The 23,636-nt window shown below is 33.0% G+C and overlaps 1 protein-coding gene across 2 annotated transcripts in view; it reads left to right on the top strand.

The window, feature by feature from the left end:
• KPNA5 (karyopherin subunit alpha 5) overlaps positions 1-23,636 on the top strand; it is a 41,499-nt gene that overhangs the window by 3,495 nt on the left and 14,368 nt on the right. For both annotated transcript variants that reach the window (XM_059941975.1, XM_059941974.1), the window contains exons 2-8: positions 2,246-2,379; positions 3,774-3,875; positions 3,989-4,088; positions 9,043-9,137; positions 11,323-11,454; positions 13,367-13,455; positions 21,374-21,473. In XM_059941975.1, the coding sequence (XP_059797958.1) occupies positions 2,251-2,379; positions 3,774-3,875; positions 3,989-4,088; positions 9,043-9,137; positions 11,323-11,454; positions 13,367-13,455; positions 21,374-21,473 (747 nt within the window). In that variant the 5' untranslated portion in view covers positions 2,246-2,250. The remainder of the gene's footprint in view (positions 1-2,245; positions 2,380-3,773; positions 3,876-3,988; positions 4,089-9,042; positions 9,138-11,322; positions 11,455-13,366; positions 13,456-21,373; positions 21,474-23,636) is intronic.

Here is a 23,636-nt window from a genome sequence, read left to right as displayed (position 1 = left end):
GGTTTTAAGAGTGAGAGAAGGACTAACAGGAGCAGCATGAGGAAGTTTTGGGGGGGAGTCATGAAGCTGTTCTGTATCTTATTGTGTTGGTTATGTGCCTGTGCATTTTGTCAAATTCATAGCACTGAAAGAGTGATTTTTGCTGTATGTAAATGAAAAATAAAACAAATGAATTCATTATTTTCATCTCAAAAACATGGAGGCAAGAAAATAAAACCACCACTCTGTTCCTCCATCGGTATTCCCTATTTTGGGTTATTTTGTCGTTATACTGAAATGGCTCACACTAAAAACCATGGAGTCATCCTCAACTCCTTTTTTTTTTCTTTTAATTAATTAATTTATTTATTTTTAGCTGTGTTGGGTCTTCGTTTCTGTGCGAGGGCTTTCTCTAGTTGCGGCGAGCGGGGGCCACTCTTCATCGCGGTGCACGGGCCTCTCACTATCAGGGCCTCTCTTGCTGCGGAGCACAGGCTTCAGACGCGCAGGCTCAGTAGTTGTGGCTCACGGGCCCAGTTGCTCCGCGGCATGTGGCATCTTCCCAGACCAGGACTCGAACCCGTGTCCCCTGCATTGGCAGGCAGATTCTCAACCACTGCGCCACCAGGGAAGCCAAATCAACTCCTTTTTCTTCCTTACCACATATTCCTTACATTCATTTGGCCTCTAATTCTTATTGAATCAATTTCTGAAATGTTTCTGGAATCAATCTGTCTTCTATATTTTCCAACGCAGCTACTAATTTAGTTTAGGTCTTTATCATCAAAGCTTGAAACAACCTTCACTTTAATTTTTTAAATTCTATTCCTTAGGATCAAGTCCAGATTTCTCAACCAGATTGCAGGAAGCATATGTTTTCTTACCTACCTTTCCAGCTTTATCTCCTGCCCCTTCTCCCATGCATCCTCTTGTTCAGGTACACTTGATTTCTTACTGTTCCATGTTTATGCCAGGCTTCTTCATGAATTCTGTGTTTACATATATTCCCTTTGTCTGAAATACTTGTTCCCTTCCTTTTCCCCTTTCATCCTCTTCCCTGGCAAATTCTTGCTCATCCTTTAAGACAGGATAACTGGGAAAACTTACAGAACTCCTTAAGGCACAGTTAGTTTCTGTGTCTTCTGTGCTCTCGCAGGATTGAATGCTTATGTTTTAGTGTACTTTACTACTTAAAATATAATTTGCCAGTTCGTTAATCTAGCTCTTCTACATCAGGGATGGCAGATAAATGCCCATCTCTCCTTCTCTCCTGTTTACTTCATAAGTGCTAATTGATTACAGCATTCTCTCTGGCTGTACATGGGTGTGTCATCAGAATTTATCAGAATAACATTCTAGATAGGCATTAATTATCTCTCATATTAAATTCAAATTGAAACCCTGCTTTAAACTGATTTTTTTTTATGTGTAAATGCAGGATAGGTTATAGTATTAGTAATTTTGTATTTGTTTCCAATAATACCAAAATATTAATATAATACTAAGAAGTGTTTATAATTCTTTTTCTAAAGCTATTATATATATTCAAATATACAATTTTATATTTATATAAAATATATATTTTAAATATACTTATAAAAATGTTTATATAAATGTTAATTAAAAAAACATTTATAATAAAACTACTTAAAAATAAAGTAGAAGTATTTCAGTATTTTAAAAAGAGTAATTATACTCTAGTACTGAAAACTGGTATGGCAGTCATAACTCAGGTCATGACCTGTGTGGCTTTAGTTCTTTAGGCAGTGCCTTAAGTAAATGAAAGAAGACAGACCCCAATAAATATGTGAGGTGTGCTTACTGAAGCCTGATACCATATTTTATTGAAAATAAGACAATTCATTGCTGGTTATTTCTTGATCTTTCCATAAGCTGTAATTTAGAAGTTTTTTACCCAACTATTTCATGATTAGTTCCTGAATGACAGTAATTTTAAGATGCATCTCACTTACAGAAAGTTTAAAATACCAGGGATGGGGGAGTTCATCTCAGAATCAATGAAATTAGGGTAATGACTTTGTGTTTAGACCAAAATCTGTTATTTGATAGTTAAGTTCTAAAATATCTGGTCATTTTGCTCCAATTTTGATATGGGGGTGAGGGAATGTATTCTTTGTACATAATTTTCAGAATGGGTTTTATTGGTCTATTTAATCCATGAGCCTGAATTTAATTGCCCTAGAGTAAACATCTTGTGTTGTTTTGAGAGTTATCGGTATCTGTTTTCTTCTCTCCTAATCTTAAGATGCCATGGCTAGTCCAGGGAAAGATAACTATAGAATGAAAAGTTATAAGAATAAAGCCCTAAATCCCCAAGAGATGCGTAGACGAAGAGAAGAAGAAGGAATACAGCTTCGAAAACAAAAAAGGGAAGAACAGGTAGGTGTTTTAAAATATAATTCTGTTAACATAAAAACATTATATAAAGAGTTTAGAAGTAGTATTATTATTGCTGCTAGTTTTTAGATAATTTTAAATGAAAAAAATATTTTAGGAAATTGAATATGGGTAAATATATTTTTTAATTTATTAGGCTCCAGTAATAATATTAGCAAATCCACAAATCAGAATCCTGTGCTATTTTTAATCACCGACAAGAATGGCTTTTCCGTTCCATTGATAAACCTTTTACATTAATATTTCTGCTCCAGTGCTAAGAAATTTTTACTCTTGAGCCTACTTAGATCACTTCCACTTGTCATTGTAAAATTTGCCCCCTAAAAAAACATTAATTGTATTCATTTGTTGCTTTGTGATTTTCATAGCTCTTGCCCCTAAATTAATTATAATCTTTTACTTATGCTATTCAGACTGTTTGTTCCTCCTATAGTCTATCAGGCAGACCTCTTAGCCTTCTCTGTTTGAACTTTATATATGTGACATAAAGAATAGAAAAATTAAAAGAATGCCTCTCAACATTTTTCATTCCAGGATATACCTAAATTTAGAAGTATTCATAAATAATTAGGAGGGTATGGTCCTCACATACATGAATTAAAACTAATGTGTAAAAAGGACTAGCAATGAAGAAAGTAGAAAAAGGCCTGTTTTAGAAATAGGATTATTTGTCGTTCCCCTATTTGTAGTAGCTAACATAGTCTCTACTATACTACAGTAGGTACTCAAAAAAAAAAAAATCTCTTGAATAAATGAATAGAAGGAGAACTGTGTACAGACTGAGGAACAGCAGAATTTATTTAGCTATCAAAAAGTATGTGATACCAGATTTTTTTCGTCAATTTTGATTTATGAGATGTACCTATAAATCTTTCTCAGTGACCTGACCATGTCTCTTTCCTCCTCTCTTTTTTTTCTTTATATTCACTCCTGAGTTAATAAGCATAGGGTCCTCTTTCCTGAGAGCTGCTCTCTATTCCTTGTTAATCTAATATACTAACTCTGTTAATATACCACATTATGTCACTCATATAACCGATTTGCTTTTTAACTAAGATTTTCTTCTTAGACATCTCATAATTTAGTATAGGCGTATGTGGTTTTCCAAGTGCTGTAAAATATAAATGTGTACTCTGCTTATGCTACTAGACATTGGTAAAAGACCTGAGATTAAGAAGCAGTCTACAGACAAGAGCTAATTTAGCCCCAAAACTTCTCATAAATTTGTTATGGTATGATGATTAAGAAATACTAAAATACTCAGAATTTTGAATGATAAAATTATCGTTTTGTTCAGTAAAGGAAAAATATAATTCTATGGGAATTTGGTGTTTTATGGAAAGCTCAATATATTAAGTTATTTCTCTTTATTACAGTTATTCAAACGCAGAAATGTCTCTTTGCCCAGAAATGATGAATCTATGTTAGAAAATCCTATCCAGGATCCGGATATCAGTTCCACTGTACCCATTCCAGAGGTAGATATTACAAAAACGTATTTCAAATTATATTTCAACAGTATTACAGAGATGATACAGCAAAATTACTAGTGCAAAATATTTAAATAACAATTGTATTTTCTGTGTTTTAGGAAGAAGTTATTACCACAGATATGGTTCAGATGATTTTTTCTAATAATGCTGATCAACAACTAACAGCAACACAGAAATTTAGAAAGCTGCTTTCTAAAGGCAAGAATTATTTTCAGTATGCTTATTTGATGTTACAAGAATTTGTAGTACAGTTTTATTTATTATATATTTTTTATTTTAAGGCACTTTCTTTGCCAGTAGGTCTTAATTTTTCTCTAAAATGTATTTTTAAATAACATCTATTTTTTAAACATTATATTATCAAAGTAACGCATGTTGATTGTAGAATATCTGCAAATATAAAAGGATTTAAAGAAGCAAATATAGTCCCAAATTAGCCCCATTGCCAAGAAAGTTATAAATACATATTTTTTAATTCTTGTAGAAATATTTTTCAGACTTTAAAAAATTTTTATTTTATTTATTTTTTTAAATTGAAAGTCTAGAAATAAACCCATACATCTGTGGTCAAAATCAGTTGATTTTTTTTTTTTTTAAATTAATTAATTTATTTTTGGCTGTGTTGGGTTGCAGCGAGCAGGGGGCTACTCTTCCTTGTGGTGTGCGGGCTTCTCACTGTGCTGGCTTCTCTTGTTGTGGAGCATGGGCTCTCGGCGAGCGGGCTTCAATAGTTGTGGCGCATGGGCTTAGTTGCTCCATGGCATGTGGGATCTTCCTGGACCAGGGCTTGAACCCGTGTCCCCTGCATTGGCGGATGGATTCTTAACCACTGTGCCACCAGGGAAGCCCTCAGACATTTTTTTAAAATGGCAGCATAACATCAGAGCATGACTGTAAAATGAATAATCAATCAATCAGATATTTTTTTCCAAATTTTTAAAAATTTAATTTGTATTTTATATTGGGGTATAGTTAATTTACAATGTTGTGTTAATTTCAGGTATACAGCAAAGTGATTCACCAATTTTTTTTTTTTTAAGTATTTGTTTATTTATTTATTTATAGCTGTGTTGGGTCTTCGTTTCTGTGCGAGGGCTTTCTCTAATTGTGGCAAGCGGGGGCCACTCACTATCGCGGCCTCTCTTGTTGCAGAGCACAGGCTCCAGACGCGCAGGCTCAGTAGTTGTGGCGCACGGGCCTAGTTGCTCCGTGGCATGTGGGATCTTCCCAGACCAGGGCTCGAACCCATGTCCCCTGCATTGGCAGGCAGATTCTCAACCACTGCACCACCGGGGAAGCCCCACCAATTTTTGATTATCATAAGCAAAGCTACATAAATCCTTGTATAACCTAAAGCTTCCTTAGTATGAATTTATAAAAGTGAAATCATGGGTCAAAGGGAATAAACAGTGTATTAATTTACACTCCCATCTTTAGTTTGTGCAGATATTCATTTCACTATATTCTTACCAACACAACTATCTTTAAAAAAGAAAAAGATGGTTATATTATAGTGCTTATAGTGTGGCAGTTTTTGAGCACCTAAGTTGAATATGTTTTATTATTGACCTTTATAATTTATAATTTGCCTATTTATGTTATTTGTCCAATTTTATATTGAGTTTATAAAAATTCCTTATTAAATAAAAATTTAACCCTTAGTCTATCTCATCTTCCATACATGGAATTTATAAGATTAGTAATTCTAATTATATTGAGCTGTATACATGAACTGATAAGATTTTGAAATTGCCCTTGGCTAGCTGCCGTATCTTCCTGAAAGACAAAATTTAGTAACGTATGAGGAATAAAAGAAATCTTGTGGTCAGTTCAGCACAGATTACAGGCTATTACCTTTGCTTTCTTATTGTAGTTCTTTTTCATAAGTACCTTTAATTTTCCTTTTCCATCCCTTATCTTCCAAGCAAAAGTAGCTTAGCAATGTTAGGAGACCCTATAAAATCAAGAGTAGCTTCCTCTTCCTCACCATATTCCACAGTTTTTGTTTTTTTAATTTGGATTTTTTTTAGTCAGATTAATATTTTTAAATTAAAACATTAATTTAAAAAAATAAGTTAAATGTATTAATAATAACACATCAATAATTTCTACATTACCATATTCTCTTTTAAGATTTCTTTTTGGCATATGTATTATGTTATAACCAATTAACAGAATTAATTTAAATTTAATTGTATTTAAGAATATTAGAGTTTGCCACCAGTTTTTATACCACAACTTCCCCATTATTGAATTCTTTAGTCATAAGATTTTATCTTCAGTCCTAATTCCTCAGGGTGTTCTGTGTCTTTTAAAATATAGTATCTTTTTCATAGATTCAATGATTTTTCTGTTTCTTATAGGGGGATTATGCTTGCCCAGGTTGGGCATATGTCAGGAATTATAGATACTTTCTTTTGCTGATTGATGTGAGTTCCTGCCAAATATTTAAGTCTAGAAGAATATTAGATTTACTATAATTTTCCTTGATCCATCAATGTAGAAAATATGGGGAAGGAGCTAGAACTAGAACTGGAGCTAGAAATAGAAATAGAACTCCTCTGATTTAAGTCATGATAGTGACCTTTTGCTAGAATCTGTTATTTACTTCCTTATCATGGCCACTCTTATAGATGTAAATCACAAATTGTTCTTTTCTTCAATCCCAGTTTTGTTTCTCCAAGGCTTTTTTGTTGTGGATGACTCTTGATTAGTCTTCAGTGCTGAAGCAGATATTCCTCTATTTTACTTATGTTTACATTGCCATATTGACTAAGTCTTCTCTGTAATAGTTCATCACCTTTATAAGATAAGGTAGGCTATTATTCTGTCAGTATAATATCAATGTAAAAGTTAAAAGTTCATGATACTTGTTAGGTTACTTGATGATCCAAGCACACTTTAATTGCTTTCTTTTAGATGAAAATAACTGTAAAGTAATTCCCCAGGAAGAGATCATATTTGGGTTCTTAAATCTATATATATATCTATGTCTATATTTCTTTATCTACATATTCAGGTAGTCTCAATACCCACTTCTCCCCACCCTCTAACTAGAAAACCAATTTTCTATGTTTACTTCCTTTTCTCAGCCTCCCCTTTCTTCTCTGCTCAAAAAGAGCAAGACAAAATTTTGTCCTTTACAAAAATAAGGGGAAAGTAGATTTAGAATTTTCTTTTGGGAAAAGAGAAAAAACTGGAAGGTAAAGATGGTAACCACAACCTAATAACTTTGTTTTGATTTTTTTAAAGATGGGAATAAAGGCTTTAATAATTATAACTATAAGAACAGTTTAAGCTATGGTCTGGAATTTACATTTTGAAGAATCCACACTTTTCATTTAGAACACCCAAACAAAACTTTATAGTTTTAACTTTACTAATTTTTCAGAAATCTTCCAATTTTTGAGCAAGTTAGAAAGATAGCAGATTTGTAGAAAAAAGAAGAAAAGGAAGAAAAAGGTCCATTCCTTTTTTTTTTGCCACACCATGCAGCTTGTGAGATCTTAGTTCCCCGACCGGGAATGGAACCCGTGCGCACTGCAGCGGAAGCGTGGAGTCCTAACCACTGGACCGCCAGGGAATTACCAAGAAGTCCATTCCTAAATAAATCTTTCTTAACAGTTGAGAACACGATTTCTAAGATTTAAACTGACTTAAAACTTAATAATAAGGTTTTTCTATATCAAGCAAGCAGGATTTGTAGACCTTTTATGGTTATCATTCATTTATTAATTCTACTGATTAAACATTATTTATGATCAGTAACATACTCAAACAGGAATTAAGAAAAGGAAGAGTCAAAAGTGGAAATGAGATTTCTCTTGTGTAACCAGGTGAACAGATAGCTTAGACAAATTTGGGTGGTGGGTACAGGGCAAGGGGAAGGAATAAGCATAGTGATATTATGAGTTTGGTTTTGTTTATGCTACATTTTAAAGAAGCTGTGGGGGAAAAAATGTAACCATAAGCACTTAAAAATGTGGTACAGAATCTAGGAAAGAAGAATTTACTGGGGTTAGATTTGTGAATGATAAGTGATAACTGAATTAGCAAAATAGAAATAAAATAGAAATAGATTTTCTAGGAGGAGAATAAATAACAGAGAAAACTAACCCAAAGGAACAACAGCGAAGAAGTTCCTGGAGAACTACAAGAGTGTACTTATTGCTGAAGCCAAGGGAAGAGAAAGAATTCTTGGTACTTATATTTTTGGGAGCTGAAATATCTTTGTTTTGTTTTGGCTGTGCCCCGCGGCATGTGGGATCTTAGTTCCCCGACCAGGGATTGAACCCGCGCCCCCTGCATTGGAAGCGCAGAGTCTTAACCTTTGGACCACCAGGGAAGTCCCAGAAATATCTTTGTTTTCAATTTACATATCTTTGTTTTAAAATTTCTTAGAGATTTTATGGTTCTCAAAAGTCCTCAGCATTTCATGAGAATTTATCAAGAATTCTAGGTAGTTCAATAGCATTTTTGTAAATAATAAATAATACCCTGACAAAATAGAACCTATCTAGCTGAAAGACATTAGGCAATTCATGGTTGATAGTGGAAGAGACATCCCTGGAAATGGGAGTATGGTTATGAAGAATTAGAAGACACATTATCCTTCGATTGGTATTTTGAGTATTGGACTGAAATATTCCCATATTGTGAAGGTGACCTCCTAAATAACCTTCAATTTATGAATTATAAATATTTGTATAAGTGGAGGATTACTGGACTGAATGTCAATATTATGACATAGTATGAGTGTGTTTCGTGTTTTGTAATTGCAATCATTGTTGCTTTTGTTGTGGTCATCCATTTACAATGCTTGGTGTCAGTTTATCTCTTGTAAAAATAAAATACAGTGTGTGTGTGTGTGTGTGTGTGTGTGTGAGAGAGAGAAAAAATAAATAAATAAATATTTGTATAGGAAATATTTTAAAATTTTCTTATCATTATGGTAATGAAAAAGAATTTGCTTTTTGTTTTTTTTTGCAGTAAACATTGCAATTATGAGAATGTTTATTTTCTTCAGCTACATCCAGCTAAGGGTTTTAAACTGGATCATTGAAACCTAGGAAAGAGTTATTTTATTGGCATAGGGTCCAGATCATTGTGTTTTTGTGTCTATGTAATAACTTAATTCTTTTTTAATTTTCAGAACCTAATCCACCAATTGATCAAGTTATACAGAAACCAGGAGTTGTGCAGAGATTTGTGAAATTTCTTGAAAGAAATGAAAATTGTACATTACAAGTGAGTTCTGTAGTTTACTTTCTTAATCTTTTTCCAGAAATGACATAGGATTAATGTGTCTAGTGAAATCAGCTTCTACAGTACTGAGTATATTGTAAGCATTCAGTAAATACTTGGCAATTAAAGGTGGTGCTACCTGTCTTGCCTTGGTCAAGGTTGCAATGCTAATTTTTTCTAGGAACTGTTATTTAATTAAACAATTTTGGGAAAAATATATAAAATCATTCCTAATATTAAGAAAAATTTTGTAGTTGTCAACCTTTAATAACTTTTGTTTTAGAAAACCATAAACCAAAATGTTAATTTAATGGTTAAATTTATTTTGGCTCTTAGCTAACTAAAGTTGTAACTTTTTAGTATAAACTCTTGTACCTCTTAAAACATTTTTATCTGACTGATTAGTTCTTTTTTTGAAAAAAGAACGAATCAGTATAATCTACTTAAAATGTGACCAAAGTTAGGTTTGTCTTAAAGAGCATTGCTTCTCAGTTATACTATAGTGAAAATTTTAAGATGTCTTCCAAATAATTGGCTACTAATAGTAAATTACTGAAGTTTACAAGTATTTTACTGTTTAAGATTGTTCTTCCTGACTTTCATTGCTATAAATATTCTTAAGTAAGTGTACAGGGTGGAATTATATCTATCAGGAATTGCACAAGACCTACACCTAATTTCTCAATGCTCTTGTTGGTCATGGAGGACTTTTACTAGTATTTGAGTAATAGTTGTTGAAATTACAACTTAGGATTGTGTTCCACTTATCTGAGTAATTTGAGAAAGGTCCTCACATCTAGATATAAGCAAAGGAATGTGTTGAACCTGTGACTATTAACCATCATGAGCTTTACGCTGAAAAACTGTTGAGAATGTTTACAACAAGGGTGTCTGAGGAAAAGACCCTTTTATTCACAGTATAGTCTTATTGTCAGTTAGTGTTCAGAGTCTTTAGGTGATAGTGCTGAAAGGACTGGAGATCATGATCTAGTCCATTTGCCTTATTCATAAGCTCTGGGTCCAGACTAAAACCTAAGCCTCCTGATAACTAGTTTATTGTTTGGCTCTTTAATTCTAAGTGATTGAAAGAAGAAATGAGTGAATATGAATGAATAAAATTGAGTGTTAGTTTAAGCAATACATTGTATAAGGCATTGTAGTTAAAAAATTGAGTAAGATATTGTCCCTCTCTGCAGAAATTCTTCACTGTGTTGGGGAAGACAAACACATAAACAGATCTGTGATACCATAGTACAGTTAGTGCTAACAAAACAATATACAGAGTGCTTTGGGAGCATAGAGAACATGGCAACTTATCTGGGTTTTTTTTGGTTTAGTAGCGTCGCATGGCTAGCCTTGAGGGTGAATGAGAGTTTAACAGGCTGAAAAAAGGAAAATTAATTTCAGGTTGTGAGAATAACATGTGCAGAGAGCATGCAGTATTCAAGAAGAATATTGGGGATTTGAGTGTTTATTAATCATTATACTTGAAACCTAATGAAATTCAGCAGTGTGCTCTTGGGGCAGCTATATGCTTTGCCATATTATCCAAGTTCACATGAAATATGCTAGTTCGAAACATTGATCTAATAGAGAGGCCTCAAACTGGGGGCCTACATGCCAGATTGACCCACAAACAAATTTTGTTTGGCCTGCACATGTTTTAAAAGATATCTGCTAATAATGAACTCTTTGACCTTGAACAAATCACCTAAATGTCTGGACTTACAATTTTCTTATTTCTTAAGTGAGGAGGTTAGGACTAGGTGATGCCTAGGGAAACAAAAATACCTTTTATGATTCTAAGTTCCATAGATATACTATTTATTACTCTATTAAGTAGTGTCTCATTTATTTTTACACTGCTTGCTTTAGAATACCTGGCTCCCTAATTGTAAACATTAGGAGTTTTATGAATTATAAATTCAAATGTGTTCATTTATTGCTCATGATTTTGTAAATTTTTATTATATTCTTCTCAGTTCTTATTTTTCCAGATTGAAGAGTCCTTTTTTTAAAATAAAGCATTTTTACCTATAAAATTTGATTTCACATTAAATCTTATTAATCGTAAGTCAGTCTTTCCCTCCGACTTGTTCAGCTGTCTTTACTCCCTCTCTTCTTCCTTTCTTCCCATTTCTGACATTTTTTGGGTGATTTCATTTAATCTACTTTTATTTTTCCTTAGTTTGAAGCTGCATGGGCATTAACTAATATAGCATCTGGAACTTTTCTACATACCAAAGTAGTGATTGAAACTGGGGCTGTTCCAATTTTTATCAAACTTCTTAATTCAGAGCATGAAGATGTTCAAGAACAGGTAAGTTTCTAATTTGACCTATTATATCTACTAGATTTTAACTTTCTCTTGAAAGTACCATTTGCGATTATGGTTTGAAATTCAGTTTTACCAAGTTGCCTGTGCATTACATTTATTAGAATACAATAATTTCTACTTACTGTCAAATTAGAAGGAAGGAAGAATGAACTGTCTTAGGCATAATCCTGGGTTTTGTAAACATGGGATCTCAGCTATTGGGAATTACTATTCCCATTTATAAAAGAGCATACTGAGACCCAGAAAAGTTAGTAATTTACCCAAAGTCGCAGTGAATGGCTGAACCAGGTTTTAAACCTGGGCCAGTCTGATTCCTTGTTCTTTGCATGTATGTAGATTACTTCATTGTTTCTTTTTAATATATCACATTATTTTGAATGAACCATTTTAGATTAAACTTTCTCATAGTTGTAACAGGGAAAATTTAATCACATATAATTTGTTCCATCCAGAGAAAGTCAAATGTTTTTATATTTTCGTTTTGAATCATTTTCATGCAAATTGATCTGTAGATCTCTCTACCATTCCATCTGTTTGTTTATATTTATATTTTTATGTGTATATTTTTTTCCCACTTAACACTAGTATTGAGAGCCTTTTCATATGGCATTAATTATTCTTCCAAGAAAATTTTACTGATTACTCATTATCCATTCAGGTAGGTACCATAATTTATCTGTTCCTCAATAGTTGTACATTTGAGTTATTTCTAGCTTATTAGTGTTAATAATATTGTGATGAACATCATTATATATCGGTCTTGATATTAATATGTCTTGACATATATATGTACCTCTTGATTATTTCATTGGGGAAAAATGACTTTACTCAGTCAAAGAAAAAATTTTAAAGTTCTTATTACATATTTCAAAGTAGACTTCCAAAAATGTTAACAAATTTATATCCCCACCAACAAAATACTTCACAGGTTGCAAAATGTCATCACTTTAAAAAATTTTTCTTAAAAAAATAGACAATAAACGTAGGTCTAGAGTAGATGTTAAAAATATTAACACATATTTTAGATGTTAAAATAAAATTTTACCAATTGAAAAAGTAACTTAATGTCTACTTTCGTACTTATATGAAAAGCTTGAAATGAGAATATAATGATCATGTGCATTTGTGTAATTTCTCATGTAATTGAAATTTAATATTTGAATAATCTTTTACTACCATTTATTTAACCTGGACTAACTCTAAACTTATTTTCAAGCATCAATTCAAGCCAGTTCTCACATTAGCTTTACCTTCCTTTTCTATGCTTTGTCTGTCCTTCCTTTTTTCTTTTACAAGTCAGTCCCTTCCCAGTGAGTGGATTCCTTGGCATAGGAGCAAACCTCTAGCATAGGTAATTGGAAGATTCACTAAATATAGATATACAGTTGACCCTTGAACAACAACAGGTTTGAACTGCGCAGTTCACTTACACATGGATTTTTTGTAATAAATATATACTACAGTACTACGCAGCCTGAGGTTGGTTGAATCTGCAAATGCAGAACCTTGGATAAGGAGGGCCAACTGTAAAGTTATACATGGATTTTCGACTGTGCAGGGCTTGGTGCCCCTCACCCCCTCATTGTTCAAGGATCAACTCTATTTTGTCTCTCCATGTAGATTCAGAGTAGACAAACTATCTCTTTGTTGAACAGAATAAACATTTAACTAGCATGTAAGAAAAAATTTTTAAATGCCCTATGCTTCAATTTGACTAAAAATATTATTAAAGGTACATATAAAGTTTTCCCTTCTTGTTTCCTACTAGCATGTTTTGTTTTAACATCTTGAAAACTATCACTTTTTTCCTTCTACACTAAAATCTCATTCTTAAGAGAGAGCATCTTATTTAAGATATTGTCGTAAAAGAATCTTTTTTTCTTATTTTTCTAAGGCTGTTTGGGCACTTGGTAATATTGCTGGTGACAATGCAGAATGCAGAGATTTTGTTTTGAATTGTGAAATACTTCCACCTCTTTTAGAGTAAGTACTTTAAGTTTATCATGATTAAATACTACTTTGGGAAAAGCAAACTGTTTTCTACACTATATTTCTACATACACAATTAGGTTCTTTAGTGATACTTTTAAATTTCGCTTATGTTTATCTAAGCCTGAAATAGCTTGAAAGTATGTAAAACTAACAACAACAAAAATTTTCAAATTGTATCATATCGGTCTTTTATGTTCTCTTAAGCCACACTTCACAGTGGTCCTTGCTTACTTGATGCTTACTGTGCTAAAATAATTATTCTACAAAACAAGGATAAGTAGTAGTTTTTAATACAATAAAAATTTAAAAGTTGCTAAAGCAGGGAATATTTAATACATGAACAGATGATGTATTGAGGATGTCAGGTTTTCATATTTGATTTTGAAATGTTCAGAGAACAAAGAGAGTTTTCTTTCAGAATTAGAATTTTACTTAAAATGACTTAGCTAGTAGTTTCTTTTTCAAATACCTTATACTTTTTTTAAAAAAGAAATTACCCTATAATGTAAGGTTCTTTACAGAAATGACATAAAATTATTTGAAAGATAGGTTTCTTTATCTATGTTGGTTATCATTTACTAAGAGGATTTTTATTTAGGCTAAATGCCAGTGGTAAGTAGTGAAAAAGGAAAAACTAATTGAGGAGATGATTGAAAGGGAAAATTTTACTCTTATCATTTCTAGGCCATTCTCCATCCTTTCCAAGCTGAGAAATTGGATAGGAAGAATAAATTTTTAGATACGATTTTGCAAAAGATATTTTATTATTTTAGGGAGCTTAACTTTCCATGGACAAAATGGATTTCTCAGCATCATTTCACTCAACTAACATTGAGTACCTACTATGTGGAGGCCACTGAATCACTTGTGATTTCATTTACTTTGGGCTTATCCAGAGTTAAGCTTTATGGTATTTGAGAATTTAGTTGAGCCATGAAGGAAAATACTGATTCAGGGTTCAATATCAGAGTTACTTTGAAGTTCATACTATTAAAAGCATCTCTTAAATTTTCAATTTGAGACTTTTTTGGCCTGATTATATGGTTTGTAGATTAACTGTGAGCACTTTGTTTCTCTTTTCACTTTTGCTCTCTGTCTCTAGGTCATTTTATTATTTGTTAATATCTTAATTTGTTAAGTTGGTAATGGTTTATGAAATAGTAAGTAAATATTTATTAGTTCTAATCCCTTTAAATGTTCTAAGGAGCTTTTAATTATGACTAAAGAAACCAAACTAAAAAATAAAACTAATGACAAACAAATAGTACCCAGCTACGTAGTCCTGGTTATAAACATAATAAATTTCAGAAAAAGAGTAGGTTAAGAAGGTTTCAAAGGTTCATTAAAAAATTGGGAAAGGTTGTAAAAAGGAAGTTATGTCAAGTTAGCTGCCAGATGTTCTCACTGTAGTTGGTCAAAAGGAAAAATGGTATTAACTTAAAAAAGATTATGGATAATCTGTAGTTCACACTGAAATTCACATTTAGCTAATGCTTAAGTATACATAAAATTTCTATTAATATAATATGGTTTTATCAATTCTGCCTTGGGTAGTTTCAGTTTGTTTTATTCTAATTCATTTGATTCTCAGTAAATTTAACCCTTTTACTACTATGGACTTTCTATACTGATATAGCTTTGTTGTTTTAACTTAATTCAACTTTAATTTATAATACATCATATCTGGACAAGAAAAGATTTGCAGTTTCTCATAATAATCCCATTAATACAAGTGAAGAAAAATAGTATACATCACAGCTTGGCCAACTACAGTCTTCACGCCAAATTTGGCCTGTCCCCTGTTTTTGAAAATTAAATTTTATTGGAACACAGTCACATCAGTTTGCTTACTTAATATCTATGGTTGCTTTCATGCTACATCAGCAGAGTTCGTAGTTGCAACAGAGAAAGGCCTGTGAAGCCAGAAGTATTTACTGAAAAAGTTTGTCAACCCCTGATATAGAAAATCAGTGTAACTAATTTATTTCTAAATGAGTTATGGTTTTAGGAGGCTTCAAAGACTCTTTATAGGAAAACCTTTAGAACATATTTTTTGTGTGTGTGATAAAATATACACAATATAAAATTTGCCATTTTAAAGTGTACAATTTACTGCCATTAAGTACATTCATAGTGTTTTGCAATCATAACCACTATCTAGTTCTAGAACTTTTTATCATCCCAGACAGAAACCCCAGTACCCATTAAGCAGTCATATCCCCTTTTTCCAGTGCCTCAGTCCTTGGAAACCACTAATCTGCTTTCTGTCTTTATGTATTTACCTATTCTGGATATTTCATATAAATGAAATCATTATAGTGTGTGACCTTTTGTGTCTGGCTTCTCTCACTTACCATATGGTTTTCAGGGTTCATTCATATGGTAGCATGTATCAATACTTTGTTCTTCTTATAGCTAAATAATATTCCATTGTATGGATGTACCACATTTTGTGGTACATTCGTCAGTTGATGGTCATTTGGATTATTCCCACCTTTTGACTACTGTAAATAGTACTCCTATGAACATTCGTGTACAAGTTTTTGTTTGAACACCAGTTTTCAATTCTTTTTAGGTATTACCTACCGGTGGAATTGCCGGGTAATGTAGTAACGGTATCTTTAACTTTTTAGGAACCACCAAACTTTTTCCACAGTAGCTGCACCATTCTACATTTCCACCAGCAGTGTGTGAGGGTTCCAGTTTCTCCACTTTGTCACCAACATTTGTCTGTTATTCTGATTTAAGCCATCCTAGTGGATGTGAGGTGGTATCTCATTTTGCTTTGATTTGCATTTCCTAATGACACTGAACATCTTTTCATACGTTTGTTGGCTATTTGTGTATCTTCTTTGGAGAAATATCTAAGTCCTTTGCATATTTTTAAATTCAGTTATTTGTCTTTTTGTTGTTGAGTTATAAGAATTCTTCATATATTCTGGATAGATTCTTGTCAGATATATGATTTTTAAATATTTTTTGCATTCTCTGGGTTGTCTTTTCACTCTTTTTTTTTTTTTTTTAATTATTTATTTATTTATTTTATTTATTTATGGCTGTGTTGGGTCTTCGTTTCTGTGCGAGGGCTTTCTCTAGTTACGGCGAGCGGGGGCCACTCTTCATCGCCGTGCGCGGGCCTCTCACTATCGCGGCCTCTCTTGTTGCGGAGCACAGGCTCCAGACGCACAGGCTCAGCAATTGTGGCTCACGGGCCCAGTTGCTCCGCGGCATGTGGGATCTTCCCGGACCGGGGCTCGAACCCATGTCCCCTGCATTGGCAGGCAGATTCTCAACCACTGCACCACCAGGGAAGGCCCTGTCTTTTCACTCTTGATAATTTCCTTGATTCACAAAGTTTTTAATTTTGATGAAGTCCAATTTATCTATTTTTTTCCTTTGTTGCTTATGTTTTCGGTGTCATGTGTAAGAAACCATTGCCAAATCTAGGGTCATGAAACCCTTTTGTTTTCTTCTAAGAGTTTTATAGTTTTATCTCTTATATTTGCATTTTTGATCCATTTTGAGCTATTTTTTTTATATGACATGAGGTATATGTGGACATCCACTTGTTCCAGCATGATTGGTTGAAGAGACTGTTCTTTCCTCATTGAATGGTCTTGACACCCTTGGTGAATATGAGTTGACCATCCATGTGTGAGTTTATTTCTGGATTCTTACATTCTGTTCCATTGATCTGTACGTCTGTCTTTATGCCAGTAACTGTTTTGATTACTGTAGCTTTCATGGTAAGTTTTGAAATCAGGAGGTGTGAGTCCTTCAGTTTACCTTCAATTTTTTTTTCCGTGTTGTTTTAGCTATTCAAGGTTCCTTGTAATTCCATGCGAATTTGATGCCTCACTTTTCCATTTCTAAAAAATACCTTTGGCATTTTGATAGTGATTGCATTGAAACTGTGTATCACTTATCACTTTGTGGAGTATTTCTGTCGTAACAAAATCAAGTCTTCCATCTGTGAACATGTGATATCTTTTAATATAATTAAGTATTCATTAACTTCTTCAACGATATTTCATAGTTTTTACTGTACAGGTCTTGGTTAAATTTCATCTTTAAGTATTTTATTCTCTTTGATGCAATTTTAGATGCAGTTATTTCTTGGATTTTTTGACTTGTTTTTTGACTTGTTCAGTACCCAATGTGTAGAAATACAGTTGATTTTTGTGTGTTGATCTTGTATCCTGCACCATTGTTGAATTCATTTATTAGCACTATTAGTTTTTTGTGTGGAATTTTTTGGATTTGAATATATAAGGTCATGTCACCTGTGAATAGTGATAGTTCTTCCTTTCCAATTTGGATGCCTTTTATTTCTTTTTATCACCTGACTGCTCTGGCTAGAGCTTCCAGTACAGCATTGCATAAAAGTGGCAAAAGCAGGTATCCTTGTCTTGTTTTTTATTGCTCTTTCACCATTGAGAATGATGTTAGCTGTGGGTTTTTCATAAATATCCTTTATCATATTGAGGTGGTTTCCTTATATTCCTAGGTTGTTGAATGTTTTTATCATGAAAAGGTGTTGGGATCTGTTAAACGCTTTTTCTGTGTCAATTGACATGATCACATGTTTTTTTCCTTCATGCTATTACTGTGGTGTATTATATTGTTTGCTATTGTTCATTGAATCATCTTTGCATTCCTGGGATAAATCCCATTAGTTCATAGTGTATAATCCTTCTAATATGTTGCTGGATTCAGATTCCTAGAATTGTGTTAAAGATTTTTCGTATCTACTAGGAATATACATACATACTTGTGATGTCTTTGGCTTTGATATCAGGGTAATGCTGGCCTCATAAAACAAGGTAGGAATGTTCTCTTCTATTTCCTGGAAGAGTTTGAGAAGGATTTAATTCTTCTTTAATGTTTAGTAGAATTTACCAGTGAAGCTCGACTTTTCTTTATTGGAAAGTTTTTGATTACTGGTTCAGTATCTTTTATTGTTATATATCTATTTAGATTTTCTGTTTCTTCTTGAGTCAGTTTGGTAGTTTATGTGTTTCTGAGAAATTGTTCATTTCTTCTGGGTTATCCAATTTGTTGGCTTATAATTGTTCATAGTATTCTTTTATAATTATTTGTATTTCTGAAAGATAAATAGTAATGTCCCCATTTTCATTCCTAATTTAAGTCTTTTTTTTCTTTGTCAGTCTAGGTAAAGGTTTGTTTATTTTGTTGATTTTTCTTTCAAAGAATCAACTTTTGATTTAGTTCATTTTCTCTAGTCTTTTTCTCTTCTCTATTTCATTTATTTCTGCTCTTTATTATTGCCTTCCTTCTGCTAGCTTGGGGTTTTGTTTGCTCTAATTTTTTTAGTTTCTTAATTAAGATGAAGGTTTATGTTATATTTTTTTGAGATCTTCTTTTTTAATGTAGGTGTTTTCAGCTATAATTTTCCCTCTGAGCTTTCACTGCATTCTGTAGGTTTTAGCATGTTGCGTTTTCATTTTCATTTATTTCGAAGTATTTCCTAATTTCCTTGTGACTTTTTGACCCATTGGTTGTGTAAGAGTATGTTACTTAATTTCCGCATATTTGTGAATTTTCCAATTTTCCTTCTTTTAGTGATTTTTTGTTTCATTCCATTGTACTCTATATGATTTCAATCTTTGAAAATATATCAGATTTGCTTTGTGATCTAACATAGAGTGTATCCTGGAGAGTGTTCCATGTGCACTTGAGAAGAATATATATTCTGCTGTTAATGAGTAGAGTGTTATATAGATGTCTATTATAATTAGTTGGTTTATAATGTTGGTGAAGTCCAGTATTTTCTTATTGATCTTCTGTCTAAGTGTTCTAGCTATTATTGAAAACTCTATTGAGGTTTTTAACTATGATTGTATAGCTGTCTATTTCTCCCTTCAAATTCTGTCAATTTTTGCTTTGTATACTTGCTCTGTTGCTATGTGTTATAACTTCATGATGGATTGTCATTCTTATCAATGTATAATGTTCTTCTTTATCTCTTAAATAATTTTTGACTTAAATCCATTTTTCTCATGCTAGTATAGCTCCCCTGGCTCTCTTTGGATTACTATTTGCATGGAATGTTTCTTCCAGCCTTTCACTTTCAACCTGTTTGTATCTTTGTATCTAAAATGAGTGTCTTGTGAGTGTGTTACAGATGGTTCATGAATTGTTTTTATTTGTTTTTTTAATGCATGCTGCCAGTCATTGCCTTTTAATTCTAAGTCAAGAGTTTAGTCCATTTACATTCAGTGTAAATACTAATGGGGAAGTACTTCGACCATTTTGTTGTTTTCTATGTGTCTTATGGCTTAAATCTTTTTTTGTTCCTCAGTTCCTTCCTTATTGCCTTCTTTTGTGTTTAATTGATTTTTTTTTTTTTTTTGGTAATATACTGTATTGATTTCCTTCCCATTTCCTTCTTAGTATATTTTTTAGTTATATTCTTAATGGTTAAGGAGTACAACTAACATCTTAAACTTACAACAACTTTGAATTTATACCAATTTAGTCTCAATATTATACAAAAACTCTGTTCCTTTACATCTCTGTCCTACAATAAGTTACTGTTGTCATAAATTACATTATTATACATTGTGTGCCTGTTAACATAGATTTGTAATTATTGCTCTATGTATGTATCTTTTAAATCATAGAAAAAAGAGAAATTATAAACCAAAAATAAAATAATACTGCCTTTTACATTTACCTGTGTAGTTATTTTTAGTGGTGATATTTCTTCATATGGTCTTGAGTCATTATTTATTGTCCTTTTATTTCAGGACATTTTAGTTATTATAGTTATTCTTATAAAGTGGATTTACTAGTGATGGAATTTCCTCAGCTTTTGTTGTTCCTTTATTTTTGAAGTGTAATTTTGCTGGATATAGAATTCTTCTCTGACAGTTTTCTTTCAGCCCTTTAAATATATTATTGCCTTCTGTCCTCCATGGTTTCTGATGACAAATCAGATATTGATCTTAATGAGCGACTTCCCAGTTAGGCAAAATAAAGGCAAGCCCTTCATTGGTCCTTCAGGGAGTACCCAGACAGGTCAAAACAGAGAAACACAATTCCTTGGAAACAAAGTCTCCATAGCCCCTTTTGGAACCAGAACTCACAGTGGGAACTCCAGCTTTTGTCTTCAAGGCTGCTTCCAGGCTGGGGAGGGGATTGGGCAAAGGCAAGTTATATTGCCAGAAAGCTCTCCTACCACATTTCAGCCCCTTCCTGATTAAAAGTTTACTTGCTTATTGTGAACTTTTACTTTCTCGGAGAGTTCTGATAAAGTTGATTCTGACAGAGTTTGCAAAACTTTTTTGGTGTTTTGGGGAAGGCTAGACCCCCAGAGTTCCCTTCTCTACCATTTTTGCTGAAGTCACTCCAGAACAAGAATTTTTTTTAAAACTAGGTTCTCTGTACCTCTAGCAGGTTGATAGCAGATTGCAGATGAAAATACTAAGATAGGCAATCTGTTTAAAACAAAACAAAAGAAAACAAAAAAACTATCTCTTCTCAACAGCTGATCTTCATTCAGTTTGACTCTATAGTTCTTCCTTCATGAATTTGTATAGTGTATTATTTTCATGGTTAAAAAAAGTAATCTAATAATATACTCTTTTTAAAATATATAGAAATTAATAAGTCAGTTTACCATGGCACTCTTTATTTTGAACATGTTTTATGTCTTATAAGAATCCATTCAGGTCATATTTTTTAAATTTGCAAAATAGAGCTGTTATATGTTTATTTTTGTTTCTGGAAATATAATGAATTTTTAAAAATCCCTTTTCCTATTTTACCAGGTCAGTTTGAATTCCTTATAAAATATATTAAGAATTTTTATTTTATGATAGTAGAAAATAGCTAAAGAGGAAAAATGAATGTGAAGTGACAATTCCTTTTTTCTTTTTCTTGGCAGGTTATTAACAAATTCAAACAGACTTACAACAACCAGAAATGCAGTATGGGCCCTCTCAAATTTATGTAGAGGCAAAAATCCTCCTCCAAACTTTAGTAAGGTATTTGTAAAATACACAAATTAAGGAATCTGTCTACATAAACTTTTAAGTCTCCTTATTATAGATTTTTAGAGATTAAAGGGACTTTACTCTTTTTTTAGTAATTATTTTTTTTATTGACTAGACAATATTTGCACATACATAAAATCAAAAGATATACAATGGAAAGGCTCACTTTATTTTCCAAAAACAAATGTCTGCCAAATAGCTAAGACTGAATAACGATTAACAGTCTTTTAAGTAAAAATGGTATTCCCATGGGAAAAAATAGCTAATTCAGCTTGTAACTCAAATGAGTGTTTTTCCTGGGGATCACCATCTTACTTTTTTGATATGCAGGAGTGCTCTATGTGTATTTCCCATTTTATCTCACAATATATTCAGAAGACATGTATTCAAGGGTTGAGATTTAATAAAATTAGTAATTTTTACTGCTTCTTCAAGGTTATTCTTCCTCCCCACTTTTTTTTTTTTTTTTAATAAATTTATTTATTTATTTTTAGCTGTGTTGGGTCTTCGTTTCTGTGCGAGGGCTTTCTCTAATTGTGGCAAGCAGGGGCCACTCTTCATTGTGGTGCGCGGGCCTCTCACTATCACGGCCTCTCTTGTTGCGGAGCACAGGCTCCAGACGCGCAGGCTCAGTAGTGTGGCTCACGGGCCCAGCTGCTCCACGGCACGTGGGATCTTCCCAGACCAGGGCTTGAACCTGTGTCCCCTGCATTGGCAGGCAGATTCTCAACCACTGCGCCACCAGGGCAGCCCCCCTCCCCACTTTTAACTACAAGTGTGTGGACATGGAGAATACAAAGATCTGTGGTACATTTTGGTATCACTGCTTTGATTTGTGCAAATGTGCTGATAGTTTTACCCACCGTTTCTTTTTTTTTTTTTATTTTAACGTCTTTATTGGAGTATAATTGCTTTACAATGTTGTGTTAGTTTCTGCTTTATAACAAAGTGAATCAGTTATATGTATACACATATCCCCATATCCCCTCCTTCTTATGCCTCCCTCCCACCTTCCCTATCCCACCCCTCTAGGTGGTCAAAATGCACCAAGCTGATCTCTCTGTGCTATGCAGCTGCTTCCCACTAGCTATCTATTTTACATTTGGTAGTGTATATATGTCAGTGCTACTTTTTCACTTCGTCCCAACTTACCCTTCCCCGTTCCCCGTGTCCTCAAGTCCATTCTCTACGTCTGCATGTTTATTCCTGTCCTGCCCCTAGGTTCATCAGAACCATCTTTTTTTTTTTTTAGATTCCATATATATGTGTTAGCATACGGTATTTGTTTTTCTCTTTCTGACTTACTTCACTCTGTATGACACCCACCATTTCTTTTATACTTTTCATGCAAATGTCAACAAAATGAAAAAGGCCAATTATGTGTTAGTATAATTATGAAAATAGTTTTGGCATTAAAGACCCCCTAAAGTTTTCAAGGAGGTCTGTGGACCACACTTTGAGAGCCACTGCCCTACGACACTTCTTAATATCTGCCTAAGTCCCTCATCTTTAAGTCTTTGCTTAGAAGTTACCTGTTCCATGAGCTCTACCCTAACTACTGTACTTAATGTAATCTATCACTATCCCCCAGCGACGGACCCCCACGTTTTACTCTCATTTTTTCTCAATACCTTTTAACATAATATGTGTTTATTATTTATATTAACTTTAAAAAAATCTTCCTCTAAAGTGTAAACTCTTCAGAGTTAGGAATCTTGGTCTTTTTTGTTTACTTACATATTCCAAACTTACAGTGTAATATCACATTAATAGGGCTTAAGACTTTTGTTAAGTAAATTTTCTGTGATTTTCTGTGAGAGAGATTCATCATTCAAATTTTTTTGAAATTTTATTTCCACAATCATATTTTATATTCTCAACAATAATTTTGTTTGTTCTTTGATTGCTCATCTTTATGTAGAATTTTGTTCTTTTATGGTTTCAGCAAATTTTCTTATCTGTGGGTTTATAATTTTTGAAGTTTTCTTTTTTCTGATGCCTCTCTTTCTACATTTTTGTTTTGTTTATGGTTTATTTGTCTTGATCTCTTTCCTGTTGGAGGCTCTCCTCATATATCTGGTGATCCTTGACACGCTGGAAATACTCAGGAGGCAGACACTAAAAAGCTGATTGGAAGATGGGTGTACAGGCTCG

The sequence above is a fragment of the Balaenoptera ricei genome, chromosome 12 (assembly GCF_028023285.1).
Source record: "Balaenoptera ricei isolate mBalRic1 chromosome 12, mBalRic1.hap2, whole genome shotgun sequence".
NCBI classification, from domain to species: Eukaryota; Metazoa; Chordata; class Mammalia; order Artiodactyla; family Balaenopteridae; genus Balaenoptera; species Balaenoptera ricei.
This window is presented reverse-complemented; position numbering and strand designations above follow the sequence as displayed.